The sequence below is a fragment of the Lissotriton vulgaris genome, chromosome 8, assembly GCF_964263255.1.
Source record: "Lissotriton vulgaris chromosome 8, aLisVul1.2, whole genome shotgun sequence".
Taxonomy (NCBI): Eukaryota; Metazoa; Chordata; class Amphibia; order Caudata; family Salamandridae; genus Lissotriton; species Lissotriton vulgaris.
The window spans coordinates 1,507,410,926-1,507,432,215 of NC_141696.1; the positions used below are offsets into that span (position 1 = coordinate 1,507,410,926).

The 21,290-nt window shown below is 44.6% G+C and overlaps 1 protein-coding gene across 1 annotated transcript in view; it reads left to right on the forward strand.

Annotated features, from left to right (window-relative positions):
- Positions 1-21,290, forward strand: part of POLQ (DNA polymerase theta) — a 415,163-nt gene that overhangs the window by 136,535 nt on the left and 257,338 nt on the right. The window contains exons 14-16 of the mRNA XM_086935619.1: positions 9,731-9,924; positions 13,347-13,471; positions 17,164-17,407. Of these exons, the coding sequence (XP_086791745.1) occupies positions 9,731-9,924; positions 13,347-13,471; positions 17,164-17,407 (563 nt within the window). The remainder of the gene's footprint in view (positions 1-9,730; positions 9,925-13,346; positions 13,472-17,163; positions 17,408-21,290) is intronic.

A 21,290-nucleotide genomic window follows, 5' to 3' on the forward strand; every position in this document is an offset into this window, starting at 1 on the left:
CTGCAAACTGCCCCCGATGCCAGCTGCAGGGCGCGGACCTGAGCCACATGTTGTGGGACTGTCCGCAGTTGGGAACATATTGGGAGGAGATAACCGAGTTGCTGTGTAGAGTAACTGAGTGACAGATTGCTATGGATAAAGGAGCTTGCCTATTACACTGGTTTCCATACACTAGTAAAAATAAGATAACTAGCAAGTTTATAGACCTGGGACTCCTTCTGGCCAAGAGAGAAATCACGTCCCACTGGAAGGCGATAGCTGGCCCTAGCTATACTAGATGGAAGGCGGCATTGTTTATGTGGGCGGGCAGCGAGAGTTCAGTTCGATTGCAGCAGGCTCATAGATCCCATAGCGATGGGGCGGAGGAGGCGGCGCGGGCGTGGGAGGCCTTGGTGATGGAGCTCCGGATGTCAGACTCAGACACGGGTCAGACTCCGGCGCATTAACAGAGGAGGAACATTAACAGGCGACTTCTCTGGTCTTAGGGAGATTAGCGTGGGAGATGATCCCTGACTTCCAAGTGGTTGCAGTGATTATTAGTATTATTGATGCGATGATCTGCACACACTCCACACACTAGGGTAGTATTTAATAACACTCACTGTTTTAGATAACAGCGCCGGCGGCAGGGGTGGGGGGTTGGGAGTAGATAGATAAGGAGGGTGGCCCTGCATGAGGTGCTGAATGATGACCTAGAGCCCTGGTTTCCGGTGCGATGCTATGGTGATTGAGGGGGCTTGACATTGCAGCGGCAGGCCTTAAATAGGGACCATGTGCCTTGTTGATTTGCTGGATTATTGTTGAGTCTTCTTTCATTATGGAATGTCGGACACTTTGTACTTATGATGGTCCTCCCTCATGTTTGTTTGTATTTTGAAACAATAAAAAGATTTTAAAAAAAATGAGTATCTGATCCTAATCCATAGGACTAACCACCTAACAATGTAGGTCATTTTGCAGCCTAGCTTGCAAAAAGTGTGAGTTTCCTCTTCTTATAGCAGAAAGTCAATGAGGGCAATTCCAGTCTTCTACTACAATGAGGGCCCTCTTCTAATCAAGAAACCTACCTATTCCATCATATTACAATCCTATAGAGATGATAATATGGCGGATAGGATAACCGTCATGTGACGGAGTATTCCATCCACCGAGATCTGAATAAGGACCTGAGTCTTCCATAATTCCAGGGTTGTCAATGCTGTTGCTGTGAGCTCCCAGTTTCTACAGAAAAAAACTGTCTGATCCCTCTAGTAACAGCTAAAAAAGCAATGAAGGTCTGCACGGTCAGGAAAGCCCAGACTGTCCTAGTGTGTATATCGTCTTTGAGTCCTAATTTCTGTGTTGTTGCTTTTAAGTGGCTAAAAGGGACAGGACACTGTATGGCAAAAAACTGAAGGTCAGTGGGACAACAAACTCCAGCTATCTGTTGACAATTGCCCTTCTTAGGTGACAAAGCCATGTGAAGGACACAGACTTAAATCTGAAGGACCCTAAGCTGTTCCTTGCAAAGAATATCATGGAAAGACTGAGGTGCACACCTCCAACACTTTGGGACCATCAGACCCTGACAAGTGGCCTGACAGGTCAGCCTCTGTTCCCCTGGTGGAGGCCTGCGTGCCATAGTTAGGAATCCCCTCCAGTCAGAAGGGACCTCTGTGCCTTCAGTGTAGCAATGACCGCTTCTCTGAAGGCTCTGAAACTTAGGGGAGATAGTGCCTCGTTTAATGTGCTCGGTCGGCAAAGTACATTTTTTCCCCAGGAACAAACTCATGAAGTGGGAGCATGTATTTGGAAAAATGAAAAAAAGGTTTTATCTGACATGCAGAATGCTTTCTCCATGTGAATGGGGTCCACTGGGGAATTTTCTTTTCCCGGAAACACCATGCTTTATGGTCGCCGGTACAAAAAATAAGTAGAAGTCTCCTGCCCCAAATATACTTGACAGCCTTGTTGCAATGAGTTGGAAGACTTGCCCTGGCAGGGCCCCAGAAGCCTCTTTTATGGTAAACAGGACTTCCTGCACCCCATTTAACATAGAGCGGGGAAGGTTTGAGTTTGTCATGGCTGGAGTATTGCGGTGGTGCTCCAGCTCCACCTGACTTCTATTAAGACATTTAGTTATAAATAACTTGTGGTCACTAGAGGAGTCCAAATTTGACATAAACCTACTAGATACCAAGCCCATGAGACATGTGCTGACAGCCATCTTGCCCTAAATCAAGGCAAGTTAAATCAGGATCCGAGCAGATCTCACTATCTATTCTACATTTGCAAGGCACAAAGTCGCCCTCTGCTGTGAAATCAATCTAAACTGCTGTGGCTCAGTGCAAATAAGCATAGCATCCCTCTGACAGTGAACATGCCCTGTGGCTGCAGGACCGACGTGCTCAACATACAGAGTCACAAATGGGGCCTGGCCAGACATCTGACTTAGACTTTGAAATCTGGACTCTGGAATAGATCTGCGGTTTCAGAATATGAAATGGCAGCTATTTGCCAGAAGTTGGTGGCACCCAGAAAGTAAGTGGAAGGTATTGTCAGTCACATGTACAAATCTTTTTGTGAGCTCCTTCAACCCCCCAGTTCCACAGAGTCTAAGATTTATTTGGGAAACTCAACAAGAATACTGCACCTTCATATTGGTCAGCATAAGCCAGGCAACACTAGATCTGTTCCCCAGGGAAAAGATGATTTTTCATACTAATTTGCAGTTTATTACCTAAGGTGTTACCGTTTTTTCATTTAAACCAATACATAATGTTGCCTTCTTTTTTTAACCTTTCCACATCTGCAGAGAGAACTCTGCGCTCTTTTGTGATTTGAAACAATGTTAAAAAATCAGTTAAGATATCTAGTGTTATCCCAACAGGGACTGGTACTTTAGTTGGCAGGCTGTGTATCACTGTGTCGTACGAGATCTGAAAGACCAATGGACGGCTCCGGCACAGCATATTGTATAAGAGGGATGTTTCCCACTATGGCTTTTTTTGCTGGTGTCCTACTTCTAGTCAAATGTAATGCGGGTGAAAACTTGTGCCCTTGTCAAACACTATTGGCTGGATTTCATAGCAGGATTGGAATTTGATATCGGGCAAGGAGTGCAGTGGAATAAGATGATCCTCATTCACAAACCTGCTTTTATTACTATCGCTACTGTCTGGTCGTATTCCAAGCATGTCAATCTATGGCAGATCTGATTCAGGACATGAACAAGTTATCTGCATGTAACCGCAATTCTCCGTAGTTGGTATCTTTAATTGTTTTGCATAAAACCTGCTTCCTTCCTTCACTAGGATTCACATTGTTTACTTTTTAAATGCTTTGATCATTTGACATGCAGATACTCGAAGGATTAATTGAACCCTGTGTATCTCCAATACTTCATCTGGAGTTCAGGTCCAGTAATGATGTAGATTCACTAAAGATGGTTTATAACTGGGGCAGTGGTATTTGAGTGCACATGAGCACTTTAAATATTGACTATTGCCAGCCTGATGATGGACAATCAATCAGCCATTTGAATCTATGAGAGATAGCTACACTCAAGAGATTGAGGAGCCGCAGCCTGATGATGGATGATCAATCAGCCATGTGAATCTATGAGAGATAGCAGCACTCAAGAGATGGTGGCGTCCCAGCCTGATGATGGATGATCAATCAGCCATTTGAATCTATGAGAGATAGCAACACTCAAGAGATTGTGGAGCCGCAGCCTGATGATGGATGATCAATCATTCATGTGAATCTATGAGAGATAGCAACACTCAAATAATACAGTTTTATGTAATAACTTTCCGTCCGTAGTATTCTTTTGCTTGCAAAGATTCTGGTGAGGTTGGAGGTACCCAACTCCTAAAGCACCTCAATTACAACACTCCAGACCTTGCCTGTAACATACTCTCACTTGCCTGTGTTACATATCTGTGAATAAAAGATGTCAGTACGCCCCCCTCTCCCCCATCCCCACTCATGTCGCACAAAGCCCTAATCCTGGCAAACGCCTTTAACAGTGGCAGCTTCGGCACTCGAGGATCACATATAGCATCTTCTCTTCATGACAGCATGTCCTCTGTGAAGAACCGAATCAGACATTTTTACATGCTTTAAATTTTGTGCTAGTATCTTGCCTACTGTCACATTGTTGCACCCCTTCCGTCTTTGCTGGCCATTGCATCTGACGCACCAACTATTACTGCTCCTATTAAAATGAACCTCTTTCTACTAGGTTCTGTCTAAACATTGGTTTGCAATGCTGACATTTACCAGCAGCCCTGAGCAGAGTGTTGTATATTGTGTGTTGACATTGGTGCTGCCTTATTCGCCATTACTACGGTGCATGAAAAACTAAAAACTTATAGTCCTTTCATGTTTTGGACTAAATATTGTTAATTTCTCAGTGGACCCTATGGATATGTTTTGCTCAGCCTTTTAATTGTTCCTAACAAAGTCTTTGAGAAACTTTCCAGCGGTCACAGATTTATCCAATCCTCTGCCCCATGTGGTCACTTGTAATGAAAGAATCTCTGAAGAGGACCTTCCGCAGTGTAACTGGTGATGGCCAGATGCTCCATCAATTTTCTGCTGTCAACAGATAATGAATTTCTAAAATGAGAACACTAAGTCTTTGGCACTGGACTCTCTAACATTTATCATGTTTAGTGTTCTGGCATGGCAAGGCATCTGAACACCATGCCCAGCACAGTTTGCCCTGACTTTAGGAAGTGTGCTCCCCAGGCCCATCTGTGAGCGCCAGCGGACTCACAAGACATCAGCGCGAGACTTTAGCTATTCCATCACGGCATATTACATTGTGAGACACGTGCATGCTGAGTCCCAGCAGGCGGCTTGTTGCAAGGGGGTATCTTCTCAAAAGGAAGTTTGAAATGGAATTGTATGCCCTTGACTGTATTATGGCCCAGGCTGTCACAGCCTCCTCCTGTCAGCCATTCAAGTTTGCTCAGTATTAGCTGGGCTATACCTACCTTTGGGCTTCAGGCTGTGCTGCTGCTCTTCTCTGTTTATGCTTCTATCTGTATAATTAGTGCTGCTGTATAAACAGGCAGCATCGATTATAATCGTCTATGTTGGCTCATCTCAACTTATCTCTGCCATATAGAGAGAGGCAAGACTGGAAGCCAATACCCGAGCTCAGGTGCCATTGTATTGTACGAACGGATGCCTCCTACGTAGCACACCACCATCCCTGAATGTATTTGGATGCTTTTGTCAGTTCCTTTTTTCCACTTAACACTACATCTTTGTGCTGTTTTACAGCTACATCTTGCCCTCCATTCAGCTTCAGCAGCTTTTGCTGCAGCGTCCTGGCCTGAAGCCATGCGTGTCTGCAGTTGAACCTCTCTCATACTTGGGGAATGACCCTCTAGTGCACATCTTAATTCTGAACACTACAATCAGTATGAAGTCTCTCTGGAAGTGACATTGAACTTTCCTCACCTTGAAAAGGTTTGCGACTGAGTACAGGTTCTTGGCCACAAAGTGTGATCCTGAGCACCCCTGCCTGTCATTAATGTAACAGAGAAAGATAAAAAACAAAAAGGCAGGGTTTTTTGATCTCTTTAAAAGGCAGGTTGAAGTTAGATGGTTAGGCTGGCATGGGAGGGACAGCCAGACGGAAGCCTTAATTGCGTGCCGCTTGAGCAGGAGTAGGAAGGAGGACTAATGTGGTTGAACGAAAGTTGTTGGAATTGAGGAGGAGGAGGAGGAGGTGGAGGAGCCATTAGAGCAAAACAGAACTTCTGTCTTGTCTGCATTAAATCTCAGGCAGTTATGAGACAGTCAGGAGGCCACACCCAGCACGCAGTCAGGGAAGACTGCACATGAGTTAGACATAGTGTTGTCATTAGAAATTGGGTGTCATCAGCGCAGTTCATAAATGTTATCCTGTATGATTGTATAGAAGGACATATAAGTTGAAAACAGTGGGGCTCAATGAGGATCCCTGTGAAATGCCCTGCTGCAAGGCCTTAAACTCAGAACAAAATAGAGGGAAATGAACAGCCTGGTATTGCAGTAGGCGGCAGCCAAATCAGACATCGAGTCCTTTGAAGTCCAAGATTCAGTAACTAAAAGCATGTTACCTGCTTGACTAACAGACATGCATTGATTAAGGCGTAAGACAAGCTGCCACCCTTTTTTCACTGTTAAAGTAGCAATATGGTTCGACTGAGGGTGGGTGATTATCTCCTCAACATTGGCCTCACAGTGGTTTATCCAACCAAAACCTACTCCATCGAGATACTTAACTGGCCATAGCCTAACCATGATTGATCAATATATAATAAGTCTGTGCAAGAATAAGCAAGGCGTCCAGTTTAACTGTTGCGTAAACTGCAACTCTGGTTTGCTTTCCCACTCATAAGTGACACAGATGAACTTAGCACTGAATGTTGAAGAAAGGTTATTGTAGTCGTTCATAACCCCATGCAATACATAGTTAAAGTAAAGTCATTGCTTTTGGGTTACTAACAATCCCTGGAAATTGATCAGGGGCACCGTGATAACTGTAAACCTATTTAGCTCTTACCAGTATCACACACACACACACACACCACTAAAAAGAACAGACACTCTTGACTAAAAAAACTTATTACAACAGGGTGAACCTGTTTCGTATTACATCTAAAATAATCACAAAGGAGATCATAAACACAGCAAGAAGACATGCTGTAAACAACAGACATAAAATAAAAATGTATTTGGTTGTCAAAATGTAATCTAAATGCCTAGTCACCCTAAAGCCTACTTCTGTCGATTCCCTATGTGAGCATGTAGTAGTCTACTTGCAGTGTAGATTTTCTTAGGGAGAAGCGATGCACTGCATATCTTGTTGACAGCTCAGGTTGTCGTTATCGGAAGAGCCATGAAGGAAGCGTTCCCTGTGAAAGGCACGCGTGTACTGTGGTAGCAGCCTCCCATGGGTAATCCACTCTTATAAGCGTCAGGCAAGATGAATCATCTTCTCGGAGTGCCGGCAATAGCCAAGATCATTCTTGCTTGTATCTTGCAGGATAATCTGGGGCGAAGGACCTTTCTACCTACTGGGTCGACTGGTGGTCCTTAAATACTAAACATTATCGGGGATGAAAACGTTTGACATAATTTTAGGAATGTGGCACATAGATTACGGGCACCAGAGAAAGGTTCCTATACATATCCTCAAGAAGATGTGAGATGAGGGGACGTCAATTTGAGCTACACCTCTTTGATGAATTATCAAAGGATGTTTCTAGAAGACTCTGGCATATTTATAAGGGAATACAATTGTTCCAAACTGGTCGTCTCATCAGGTGTTATATGTGGGTCATTATTGGTATGACCGGACAGTGTCTTAGTTCGACAAATGATAAGGGCGGTCAATGTTTATGGTATCATTGTTTAGGACCGATATGACCATGAGCTGACAGAGTTCGAGACGAGTGTTGTCCGAAATCGAGTTGGGGGCCTGATTGGGTTGAAGTCGGACAGTACGGACTTTACGTCATTATGTTGTCCAAGATGCGACCTGAAATCAATTGCAGGATGAGCAGCATGGCTGGTACTGTGCGCGGCTAGTACATGAATGTATGCTGATAGGCTACTGGTGTGCCTACTGCGGATTTGCTGCTGGGGACCTTAAATAGGCATCCTCTTGACTGCACATCCCTAATAGCAATTACACTGCTCCCAGACCACTGACCAAGATGGATGGCTGGTCACGTTCAGTGTGTAGTGGAGAAGTGTGGCTCACTGGTTAGAGCAGGCAGACCCTGAAGCAGAGGTCAGACCCGGGACCAGGGTTCAATTCCCGACGCGGCAGGGTCCTGAGCTCAAATGTCCTTGGACTCGATAATTCTCGCTTCGGTGCCTGACCTAATCATGGGTTCACACTCTGCAACTCTGGGCATTAAGCTTGCTTAATCTCCACAACGGCCCCACCGCGGCGGGATGCCTGGCTTTCACCTTGGGGATGACCTGTAGGGGCTATCTCACGGGGAAAAGCCAGGACGGGTTCCCAAAGCAAGCGCGGAGATACCCCTTCAGGGGTCGATTCTGGCGCTATATAAGAAACATAATAATAATAATAATAAGGACGAAAGTTGGCGATGGGCTGCAGAGTACTCCCCATCAGTACGAGGAGCCCAACAATAAAAGTGCAACAAAGAATACTTTCCGCACTCACCAGTGAGGTGTCACAATAACCATCAAGCATCTCTTCCACCTAGTCCCTCCAAGTAAAGCTGAAATCTATAGCAAAGACTTAAACATACAAAAGTATAAATTTGATAAGTGCAATAATAGCTGTGGGGACCTTACCAAGCATCTAGTGTGCAAGAATAGCAGAATTATCACAATTACAAGAGGTGCAAGTGTTTTCCTCTCCAAAGGAGCTATCAACAGGATTTCGGACTCAGACAGAGGAGAGGTTTGTTACACGCTCTATTTCCTTCTGCCTGTAGCCTACTTTTGACCTCTGAATACCTTTGTGCAGAAAGACAAATTAGAATGGTCATGTTGGCCCAGTTCCTGTCTGCTCTGCACTTGGTGGGCTGGATAGTGTTCTTTGCCCTGCAGGATGTGTATTGTCATATACTCCTGCTGCAGTCCCACAGGTGTTACCTGCGGTCCAGGTAGGACCGGGGCACCTTCAGTTTGCCGTGCTCTCTTTTGGTCTCATCAGCTCCCTTGGGTGCTAAAAAAAGTGAATGTGGTAGTCACTGCCCACCTACGGAGGTCGGGAATACCAGCTCTCTCTAATCTCGATGACTGGCTGTTGAAGGTGAGCTAGCCACAGTCAATCGTAGACCACTGCCAGATGACAATGACTATCCTAACGTTAGGGGTACCAATCAATGAGCTGAAGTCGCACCTGACTCCTTTGCAGAGGCTTCCATTCATTGAAGTTATCGTGGATATAGTACAGTTCTGTGCATACCCTTCAGACCAATTTGTTCAGAACATTTGAGTTATGAGTCTCATGTTTCAGCCTCAGTTGACTGCGTTTAATTTGCCACCTGAAGTTGTGGATATCATTCTTGTTGCCAGGCCAAAAAGTCAATTTGTGTCGGGCCCGGGAAAACTGTGTCCCTTGTGTGGTATCCGCAATATTGAAACTGTCCGTTATTTTGTTTGTGGCCCAGCAAAACCTTGCTGTGGGCACTATTAAAAACATGTTGTTGTTCCTTTCTGCCTTTTTTACTTTTGCCAGAATGACTGTCTTTGTTCTAATCACCTGCTATGATGAAGTTTATTACCAGTTTGACACATTTCCTTTCAGACTGTTTGATGCCTCGGTGGATCTTTAATTTGGCCTTTGCTTCTTATGTGTATGCCCTTCGAGCCGCCCTGACCCTCCTGAGATAGCTTACTTGCAGTTGAGGATTGTGAGTAGAGTCACTGAGTTAAAGGGCTTGAATGCTTTTTATTTTTTGTTTTTTCAAATGGCTAAAAGATCCAACCAGTGAAGAGAATTTGATACACAGAGAAAGTGTTTTATGGTGATAACTAATGTTACTGAGTGAATTCTTAACCTTTGTTATCATGCCTGGCTGCTCTTTTGCAAAAGTGAGGAAAACTAAATTGAGTAGCTTTTTGTTTTCGCCTTGCGATGCAAACCATGGCAGAATATTTTTAACTTTAAGATGGAGTTTACTTTATTAGTTTCTTCTGTTTCCGATGCTTAACAATTAATGTTTTTCTGTCAGTGACCGTCTTGGTGTGCGTTTGTTCACAGGTCACACCAGTCTACGAAGAATGGATCACTATTGACTGGTACCAGTTTTTTTGCCAATGGGAGAAGCTGCCCACCTCAATGAAGCGAGTGGCCGAGCTGGTGGGCATTGAAGAAGGGTTCCTTGCCCGCTCAGTCAAGGGAAAGATCATTGCCAAAAATGAGAAACAGCATAGACAGATGGCAATCCATAAACGGTAAGGATTCTTCGAATACTGTGCAGTGTGCTTTTAATCATTCTGGGACTGATCCCGCAAAAATTATAAATCTACACTTCATGGGTTTATGCCATTTCTTTGCATATATTGAAGCATTTGTGAAGATTCAAAACCAGACAAGAGGTTAGATTTCCATCCCTACCCCTGGACACCATGCGTTCTGTGTGTAGTGTCTGCACTGTAGGCAGTCAGCTGAAGTACACATGGTAGGAATGTGCAGAAGATTTATTTGTTTTTCTCTCCCTTCGAGTACAACATTTTTCTGCATGGAGGAATTTTCTTCCCTTACATATGGATGTAGGCATCCAATGATGGTCTCTTTGTGAGCCTTGAGCTCTGTGATTTGCACTTCTGAATTAGGTTAAGGATGATTCAGGCTTCTCTCACATGCCTAACTTTGTTTCACTTGATGATGATATTAGTGAGCCAAACAAGCTTCTACTATAATAAGCCAAAGGCCTAGATTTGGAGTTTGACCTTGAATGTTCTTCTGGGGCACCTATGGAGGAAATTACCTCCTTTAAACTGTGCAGAGATCTTACAGCCACTGTCCTCATAAACATTTCTGCCCTTCAGTGAGACGCATATAGACTACATCTTGGCTGCAGATGACTAACTGCTTCGCCCATCGCTTGGCCACATGAGACCCCAAGTTCTTGTCATGTCATCCTTCACCAGAAAACCTTGTGGTTCAAGCTTGCTCGTGCACACAACTTAACCCTAATTATTTTAGCTCCACTCCTGCGGACGTGATTTCTAAATGTCTAGAGGCCATGGGTAGGAATGTGTTCACACAATGAAGCCTCGGTCTTAGCTCCACGAATGCCACATGCTTGTTGACCTATTACAACAATACCCTTTTGGAGATCGCTCCCAAGTGGTGACACCTAATCTCCCGAACCATCTGAGTGGCACCTTTGCTAAAGTGGTGTGTGATGGGCAATCTGCCTCAAAGGAGGCCCTCCATTTGGACAATGTCACAATGGATTTGAAGGCAAGGAATTATGGGCACTCAGAGCCTGTATGCCCTCCTCTATGTTTGCTGGGGGCATTCTGGCAAAACATGAACTCTGCAGTGGCTCGCGTTGTTCGGCGAGAACGGTGCTCTGTAGATCTAAGCAGGGTCGTCTCGTAGTTCAAACTGTGGGTTTGACTTCTTCAGCCCACCAGTTCTACCAGCAGTACAGGACGTTCAGAGGTTATTTCCAGAGCTTATCAGCAACACCAGCCCGCCAAACTCATTCAGAAACCAAATCATTTGTTTATGCAGCTAAAGAGGTTGTTGTGTCTCAGAGGGTTGACAACAACACCAACATCAATCTTCTTCTCCTCCTCCATGGCCCCTAAATCACTTTGGCTCACCCTCGAGGAAGGAGGTGTGTTCCTTGGGAGGGTGGGTGTTGTCTTTTCTGACTTGCTAGTGAACCATTACTTCTAATCTTTGAGTTCTTCAGATCATTGAGAAGGGATATTTCAAAGGTCACCTGCCCCTATACCTACTACCCCCTCTGCACCTTTCGCAAACCATGCCCACATTCTCCAGGTCAAGGTTATCATGCTTATGAGGAATGGGAAAATGGAGCTCATTCCAGAGTACAAGATTGGACATGGATGGTACTCCAGTTATTTCTTCATCCCCAGAAAGGATTCTGGACCTATGCGCCCTGATTTCCTTTCTTCACAAGAAGAAATTCAAGATATTGTCCCTCGAGCTCAAAGAGTGTATGTTGTTGCTTGACCTGTAGGAAATATTTTTTTGTACTGATTGTGCATTTACAGATTGTTTTTGTGGTTTGTATTGGGATCTAATCAATTCCATATTTTGCTGCCCTGTCATTTAGCCTTACATCAGCACCTCCTGTTTTCACAAAGATCACACCAGTGATTGCGGTTCATCTTGACAGGTCAAGAGTGCATGTGTTCCTGTATCTCGACAACCGGCTCACAAAAGCCAAGCTGTCTTCAGGTGTGGTCAGACCTTTATCAGAGCACTATCTCCCTCTGCTTCTTCTTGGGTTTTTCATCAACTACCCCTAGTCACAATTCCATCCCATGTAGAGCCTCCTCTTCATTGGGGCAGAGATGGACACCGTCTCCCGCAATGCCTTTCCACCTCCCCGCTAGTCAGGGATGCACAAGGTATGATCCTCATGTTTCGGGAAGGAGCTCATCTTTCAGTTCATATTTCTCATCTTGAGCACTCCTGCCAGACCGGGCCTTCTGCGTAAGAACGTTTTGCTTGAGTTTAGTCCTGTGCTGCTTATTTTCCTTTGGAACCATGGCAGAGCAGGATCCTGCTGTGCCCCTTACAGTGGATAACCTCTTGCCTCCAACCCTCAGTGGCACACAACACCAGTCAGAACAGGCTTGTTACCACTTCTACACGAAAGGCTTAAACATGTTTGTTTTGATCTTAATATTTTCAAATATGATTTGTTGGGCTGGCAAGAGCCAAAATATTGCCCAAAAAGTTTTTCAAGTCAACAAATTGCATGCATCACAACTTAAGTCTTTACTGGCAGCAGCTGTAGAGGTTCTACTTATCTCTAAACACAGTACAAAGACTGAAAAGACTTAGGAAGACTGCTCTAGTCCCACCATGTCAAGCATGTTTCCCAGACTTGACACAGTATAGCGCACTATATTAGGTTATAAGATGTTGAGTCCTTTTAGCAATAACACAATGTGCGATGCAGGTGGGCTATGTGGGCCATCGCCTCTACTGGCAAACAATGATTTGTGTTTCATAAGATTCTATCCAGTTGTTTCGAGGATAACCTCTTGGCTGTCCCCTTTCTGCCTGTTCAGCTAACATCAAGTTGTTTTTAGAGTAAATAATGGTTAGCCCCCTCATTTCTACCTGATTCAGCTAACCTACAGTTGTTTCTAGAGTAACCTCTTAGCCGCCCGCCCCCCCACCTGATTCAGCTAACAATAAGTTGTTTCTAGAGTAACTTCTAGTTAGATCCTTTCTACCTGATTCAGATAACCTCAAGTTGTTTCTAGAGTAACATCTGCATAGCTCCCTTTCTACCCGATTCAGCTAACAACAAGTTATTTCTAGAGTAACCTATGCTTAGCTTCCCCATCTGATTCAGATAACATCAGGTTGTTTTTACAGCAACCTCTAGTTAGCCCCCCCCCTTTCTACCTGATTTGAGCTATCATCAAGTGTTTTGTAGAGTGACCTCTGGTTATCCCCCTCATCTGCATTATTCAGCTAACATCAAGTTGTTTCTAGTGTAGGCTCTGGTTAGCCCCCCTTTGTGACGGTTTCTAGGTAAGGTGAATGAGTGAGTCTGTTGATATGCTTATATTGTATGTCCTTCCTAAACTGATAACACTCTTACATCACATACTAGGACTCTACTGTACCACTGAGATCTCTTTGGCTCTTACAGATTTTTCACCAGCCTTGTTTTACTGGAATTAATCACGGAGACACCCATGAAGGCAGTGACGCGGAAGTACGGGTGCAGTCGTGGCCAGCTCCAGTCTTTACAGCAGTCAGCAGCTACGTATGCCGGTAGGTCCTTCTTAAAGTTTTATGGAATGGATTAGAGACACTGGGGCACAAGATGTTTTTCAGGTCTCTTACAGTACAGAGGAATGACATTCTGGGTAACACACAAGACCCTGGAGGTCAAATGTACATGTTGCCCCATTTTTTCTAAACGTCTTGAAAGAAGCTGTTGCAATCTACACATGCAACACATTCTGCAACCTTCTCCCTAAGCGTGGTTGATGCAGTACTGAGGAAGGCTGCGTTAGGTTCCTTTTCCAGCTCCTAGTGAGGTCTCTGAGCTTTGTTTTTTTTTTGTTATAATGAATGAACATGCAAACACTAGTGAAATGCGCATGCTTGTTACGATGCACATGCTTGTGATCCTGCACATGCTTGTGAAGAGTGCCCACTTTGGAATATGCACCCGCCCATATGCTTGTGATTATTGGATCACTGTGGTTCTTCCGCTGTTTTTGTTTGATTTCTTATGTATCCATTAACGGTGTCCCTATTTCAGTTTTACTGTGGTATAAAGGAGAATAAATCATTGTTAAACTGTGCACGGCAGAGTGCATGTGTATATGTGTCCTTCTTGACAGTGAATAAGGCAGACTCATCCTCTTTGTAAGCGAGGCGGTGTGTATTCAAGTAACTCTAGAAGTTGGCACACATCACAAAAACCTTTTAAGAAAGACATACGAGCCACAGGCACCCTTTATCTCTTCTTCTGATATTCATATTGGTTACAGTGGTTGGAAAGACTTTAATAGCGCAATATTGTGAATGTAATAGGCTATATAAAGCATAATCAAAAGAGTCTGATAGCGGCCCACAGTTAATATACATGTAATTGGAAAGGAAAACAACTTGCAGTAGGGAAACACAAGAGTGTATTACTTTTATGTAAATTCTATGTAAACATTGATGCTGTTAAACATCTAGCTGACTTTAAGACGTGTTGGAAAAATATACTGAATTGTGGCACCAGTTTTCTACAAAGAATGTATTATTTAAATGCACCTTTAGAATGTCTCAGTATAAGTGGAGGATCTTGGGAGACGTTGTCTTCAACCTAGAGGAAATCATTCTATCAAACATCTCAAAGTAAAGGCAATATTTGTTTTCTTTTTCTCTTGTAGGGAAATGATACAAAATGTCAAAATCACCTACAAATGTATATGGGTTCAAAAAGTACATGGAGCTAGACTGATTCTTTAACATTTTTCCTTTTTAAGATAGAAACTAAATGAAGAGAACTGTTCCCATAGACATACATCACATATAGATTTAAACTACACTGGCGCTTCATGGCAGACAAACCCTATCACTGACTCTGGGTAATGTGAGCAAACTCATCTGACACAAAACTACAAGGCTGTTGTACAAAAGCACACTGAGAAGGACAAGTCCAGGGTGACCTCTTTATGGTCAGCTGACTTTGCAATGCTCTCTTAAAACTGGTACCAATAATTTCCCCGGCCAGTTGCATCAGGATCTTGATGTCATTAAAGAGTACATCAGTAGAAAGTGAATCAGCAGCCTCTAAAAGCTGTCCTTTTGTGTTTATTCCTGTCCACAATTAAGCCTGTTTGCCATAGAAGAAAAAACAAAAGGTCATGCTTGACCTACAAGGTCCTGTCGCAGGAAATACACTTTATTCTTAGTATTCTGTAACAGTTCAAGCACTTTAAGGTAAAGGTCATCTTCAGTGATCAGCTGGACAGATGTGGTACTGAGACCCAATTTATGCTATGGATCAACTGTCCAAGATACCCAAGCGCTGAAGCAGGGGAAGGTGGCCAACATGGCGGATGTGCCCTCCAGTTCCTTTTTGTCGCTGTAATTCCTTCTGATTTGGCGCCCCTGTTGGAGGCACAGCACAGTGCACATACTGTGTGGGAGGGGGGGCCTACAAAGCGGAACCTCCCACAGTTCAACAACGCCCTTGGTTGCATGGATTGAACTGTAGGTCACCAGACAGAATATGGCTTGCTTATATATCTGTTGTGCAGGCTGGTATTCACTAGAATTTGGGCACTCTCAGACTGCCCAGTGCATTAGTGTAGAAGTCAGACTGAATACACTGCTAATACAAATTAAGCTAAGGAAAAAAGCAGAGGCATTATACCATGTGACAGTCCAGCACTTGTGAACGTAGCATCCTGGCCATTCATGGCTGTTTCAGCTGTAGTGAAGCCTTCTTGGGCCAACTTTGGTTCTCCATTTTAGTTTGACATTTTACATGTTTTAGCAGATTTCATTTAGCTGTATTATTTTTTATATGTTTTGCGTACACTATATTATTCTGAGAAGGTACTGTACATGCTGCCTGTTTTTAGAGAGCCTTTCTACATAATCTGTACACTCTGTTCAAGGCTAGGAGCACAGAACAAGATATCCTAATGCTTGCGTTGCCCATTCAAAGACAGCTTCTAGTTCTAACAACTAGAGAAATTGTACCGTACCTCTAACACAGTGGCTTTTATCATATAAATGGCACGCTGGCCTTCAAAGGTCAGAGAGGAGCACTCTGGTCACGACTGTCCTGGAACTAATGCTGTGTTCGACATGCAGCTCTGCTTACACTGATCTCCATACTGCAGAGTGGGATTGCCAATCCACTTCTGGCCGATTCCCTGGTCCAGTTATCTAGGTACAGTGGCTCATGCTACCCTAAGAGATCGGGCAGAGGGTACACCCACTATACTCTCAGAGCACGGGTAGTAATAGATAGACATATTCAGAAATCATTGTGCCATGGTTGGACTGTTTATTCTTTTCACCATGTTCATCATGCTGGTTACATTGCTTTTTTTTATCTGCCTAATAACCGCAGCTCATTCTTTCAATGCAAGATTACAATTTTTCAATAAATGTATTGAAAACTTTATTTGTATCTTTCCTTCTGTTTACCAAGGGCATTCATAAGTTAACAACAAAAGGGGTACGATCTGCTTCCACGGTTCCCTTGAGAATCAGAGTGTCATATTTGAGGTTACTAAAATCACCTGCCACCCCAGGAAAGGTTAGGAGTTCGGGTGATACACTGTGAGTGATCTAGGAATTGGGCTGACAGTCTCTGATGTTGTAGATGGACTCAGGCCCTGCATTCTGACTTTTAGTCATCCTAATACGCAGTCCTACCTTTTCTAGTGGGAATCGTATAACACATCTTCTTACACAAGAGTTTGTTAGTTTTGAAGGAAGCTGCTTCTTTATTCTGTAAGAGATGTCACTGTTGTATGGCAGCCTAATCATTGGTCTTATATCCTATTATGTCTTCCCTGAGTATCTGGCACTCATCTTCAAAAGTCATCAAACCATAATTGCTGTTGATAAGACAATTAGATACAGATGTAATTCCTGCACAGAGTGCAATGGCATTGTACGATGGCAGTTGCTTCCATGCAAAACAATCTAAAGCAAACCATTGCTTAATAACTCTATTTTGGGAACTGACCTACCGTGAGCACATTACTGTTTTGGGTGCTATTATGATTGACTGCATAACACCTAGTTTGTAATTTCATTAGTCCGGTAGACACCATTTGAAGTAGGTACAAGCTCACATCTCCTTCCGTTGGGGTTTAGCAGTTATTTGAGTGGGGAAACCTAAATTGCATTTTGGTAGGAAGTGCAGTGCATAATTTGTGAATACTATCCAGATGGCGCTTATGTTGTAGGTGACATTGCAATTAATCACTTTTTTACAGGGATGGTGACCGTGTTCAGCAATCGTCTGGGCTGGCACAACATGGAGTTGCTGCTGTCTCAGTTCCAAAGCCGTCTGACGTTTGGTGTGCAGAGAGAGCTCTGTGATCTTGTGCGGGTGTACCTGCTGAACGCTCAGCGAGCGAGGGCGCTATACAATGCTGGCTTCGTCAACGTCGCCGATCTCGCCAGAGGTGACATTTCTGAAGTGGAAGCTGCTATAAAGAATGCTGTACCCTTCAAGAGGTGAGGAGTCAAAAGGAACATATCTGTTTATTGCCACTTCAGGAAGCAAATTGTATGAGTCTCTTTCTTCCTATGACATTTGATATTATCTCTGTGTAGTAATAATTATTTAGGAAAACTGATTCTAAGGTTCCCTCTCCATTGCATCTTTTTATATGACCACTTGTTTCAGCCTCATCCCATATCCTTTGCTCTGTGCCCCCCTCTTGAGCCCCACCTCCAGTGGACAGTCCTTATCTTCAAAGGTTGTTTATGATTTGTGAACAGCTGGTGCAGTCCACTCGCTTGTCTTTTTCTCTTGGGCCACCTTTCCTCTGGGTGCCTTTTTGCAGACTTTCTCCTACCCTCCAGCTTTCTGCACTGCTTACTGCGAATGTCTCTATATTCAAGGAATTTCAATCCAACAGTAGTAATGTTTCTTAAACATACCTCAACTCATCACAATCACAGTGCCTGGAGTTTGACCTCATCTCATGTGCATGTGTTCCACTAATGAGTCTTATGCTGCACTCCTTTAAGATATTTATCTGTGACTCTCTGTAAACGTTTAGGGCTACAGGGCTCCAAAACAGAAAGCTCCACCTCGGAGATATCACTTGTCTTTTGTACTGACTGTCTACATCAGAGAATGACTGGCTGTCTGAGACCTTCCTGCCTGAGGTTCTTTTCAAGCCTTATACTGGAACCCATGTGTTCTTTTTAATAGTGGGCAGTCACATGAGATATTTCAGGATACTAACCTCTAAAACCCAGTCCTCAAGTTTGCGAATTGGTGAGGACGTTTGTCTAAGCAGACCAGTCCCCCTCAACCTCGTCATTGTCTACCCTACCCATGCTACATTTTCAGAACACACATTTGGAACGGTATCTACATTTTATTGAAGTTCATCATTCTACCATGAATGATGGCTGTTGATTTCTTCATTGTTCAAAAGTATCAAGTCTTTGTCCACCATAACTTTCAGGAGGTGGGATCATGGACATTGCAAACCTTAGTGATCATGAGTCTGGCAGCCAGGAGCAGGTGGGCTTGAAAAGTGACTCAAGAGACTTAAAAGGATACTGATCCTTTTCTCTGTTATGTTATGTTATTAAAATATTTGTTGAGCGCACTATCACCGATTGGTTTCTTGGCGCTAAGATTGACAGTAACATAGACATGAATGCGGAAAGAGAATTATTGCAGTGCTTGTCTGAAGAGCCAGGTCTTCAAGGCTTTCCGGAAAGAGAGGAGGTCTTGACAGTTCCGAATACCCAGGGGGAATGTATGTATGTATGTATTTGAACTTATATAGCGCACAGCTACCCACAAAGGGTTTCCCGGCGCTTGCTTAGGGAACCCGTCCTGGTATTCCCCTGTGAGATAACCCCGGCAGGTTATCCACAAGGTGAAAGCCAGGCATCCAGCCGCGAGGGGCTGTTGTGGAGATTAAGCAAGCTATTGCCCAGAGTCGCAGAGTGTGAACCCGTGAGTCGAGAAGGCACCGGAGCGAGAATTATCGAGTCCGTGGAATTTTTGAGCCCAAGACCCGCCGAGGCGGGGAATTGAACCCTGGTCCAGGGCCGATCTCAGCTTCCGGGTCTGCCGCCTCTAACCCCTGAGCCACACTTTGTTCCATAAACAAGGGGCGAGTGTGGCAAACCTGCGACCTCCAGCGCGCTTAAGTTTAAAGGAAGGCGTCTGGAGGAGGCCCTGATGGAGTGAGCGTAGGTTGCGGGGTGGTATTTATCTGGTGATTAGTAGGTCGATGAATTTGGGGCTTTTACAGTACAAGGACTTAAATATCATACACCCGGTTTTTAATACACAGCGCTGGATGACTGGAAGCCAATGCAATTTCCCGAGTAGGGGAGAAGCTGGCTGTCGCCTCGGTTGATTCAGAATAAGTCTCGCGGCATAGTTCTGTACCATCTGGAGGCGTTTAGATAGGTAGTTGGGAAGACCTAGATAGATGGCACTCGCATAGTCCAGATGGGACAGAACAGTGGCAATCACGACCTGGGTGATTGCCTCAGGCATGAGAAGACGCCGAACCTTCCGGATTTTTTTTAGCTGGAAAAAGCACTTGGAGACCACCTGGCCCACTTGTGCCTTTAACGAGAGATCACGGTCCCCGATGACTCCAAGTGTTTTGGCCGACAGGGAAGGTGTCCGGGCTTGACCTAGGTCCGGGGGCCAATAGTGAGGGCCCCAGTGCTTGACGCTGTCCCCAGTAAGAACCAGCTCAGTTTTTCCCTGGGTTCAGTTTCAGCTGGTTTTGGTCCATCCAAGATTTTATGAACCTCATGGTTGACTGGAAATGCAGAATCGAGTTTTCAGAGTTATCGATAGTGAACAATAGCTGTAAGTCATTGGCGTAATTGTAGACCCTCACCTGTTCGTCTCTAAGAGTCTGGATCAGAGGAAGTATGTATAAGTTGAATAGGTGGGGTGACAGGGAAGAGCCCTGTGGCACTCCGCAAGTGATGGATTGCCTGGTGCCAGTTAAATCTCCGAGGCGTAAAGCCTGCGTGCGGTTATCCAGGAAAGAGCTCAACCAGCCAGCCGCAGTGCCCCGTATGCCGGTCTGTCCGACATGGTCGATCAAGATGTTATGGTCGACCGTGTCAAACGCGGCCGACAAGTCCAGGAGCACCAAGGCCTGTGGGGAGCGTCGGTCAGCACAGTCTCGCAACGTATCTAGGACTGTGGTGACTACTGCCTCTGTGGAGTGTGCTGGCCGGAAACCAGCCTGGTGGGGATCAAAACATGAGGAATCCTCGAGAAAATTAGAGAGGCATTTGGCCACATGGGCCTCCAGGACCTTAGCCAGATAGGGCAATAAGGAGATGGGCCGGTAATTAGCCTTGCAGGCTGGGTCAGCCCCGGGTTTTTTCAGAAGCGGTATGACCGTAGCTTCTTTAAATGATAAGGGAACTATACCGGAGGTTAGAGAGTCATTCAGGAGTGTGAGGGCAGGGGCCGGATAGGTGGAGAAACACTCTTTCAAGATGTGGGGAGGGCAGCAGTCTGAGGGGGCGCCGGATTTTACTCTTGTCAGTAATTCCCAGAACTGAGTCTGAGTTATGGGCGAAAACCTGCTGAGGATGCCAGGGCTTGATTTAATTGTCATACCGGTAGTGAGTGGGAGCACCGGTTGAGGAATGCTGGTTTTAATCTCTGTTATTTTATCACAAAAATAGGAGTTTAGTGTGTCGCAGAGAGACTGGGTGGGAGTTATCTTAGGGCGGACATTGTCCATGATCGTCAATTCGTTAAGGATAGAAAAAATATCCTTAGATCTGTTTGAGGATGCTAAAATTCGAGACGAAAAGTAAGCCGCCTTTGCGGCGGAAATAGCACTCATATAGTCCTTCCTGGCCTTAGTGTAACACATTTTTAGCTCAGGGTCATAATGATGGCGCCATTGTCGTTCTAACTGCCGTAGAGCTAGTTTCCTAGTTTTCAAGTCAGAGGTGAACCATCTATTGGCATCAGCACGTTGTGACAGTCACATTTTTTTGTAAGGGGCATGAAGATCGCTGGCTGCTTGTAGCCAGCCAGTGAGAGTGGATACGGAGGAATTGATCTCACTCTGAGGGAGGGGGATGGTATTAGCTAGTGTCTGTGAAAAGGCAGTTTTGTTCATTGCGTTCCAGTTCCTAGCTAGCCTGCCGGCGACTGGCGTAGCAGCTCTAGCGGGGGCGATGCATAGTTTGAATTTAAGGATAAGGTGATCTGACCAGAGGCATGGCAAAATACTCGGTGGTATTACACAGGTGGTGTTAGACCATACCTGGTCTAGGATATGACCCTTACAGTGGGTGGGGGAAAGCACTAATTGAGTAAAATTTAGGTTAGACAAGTCAAGTCAAGTCAGTCAGAGAAATTTATATAGCGCTC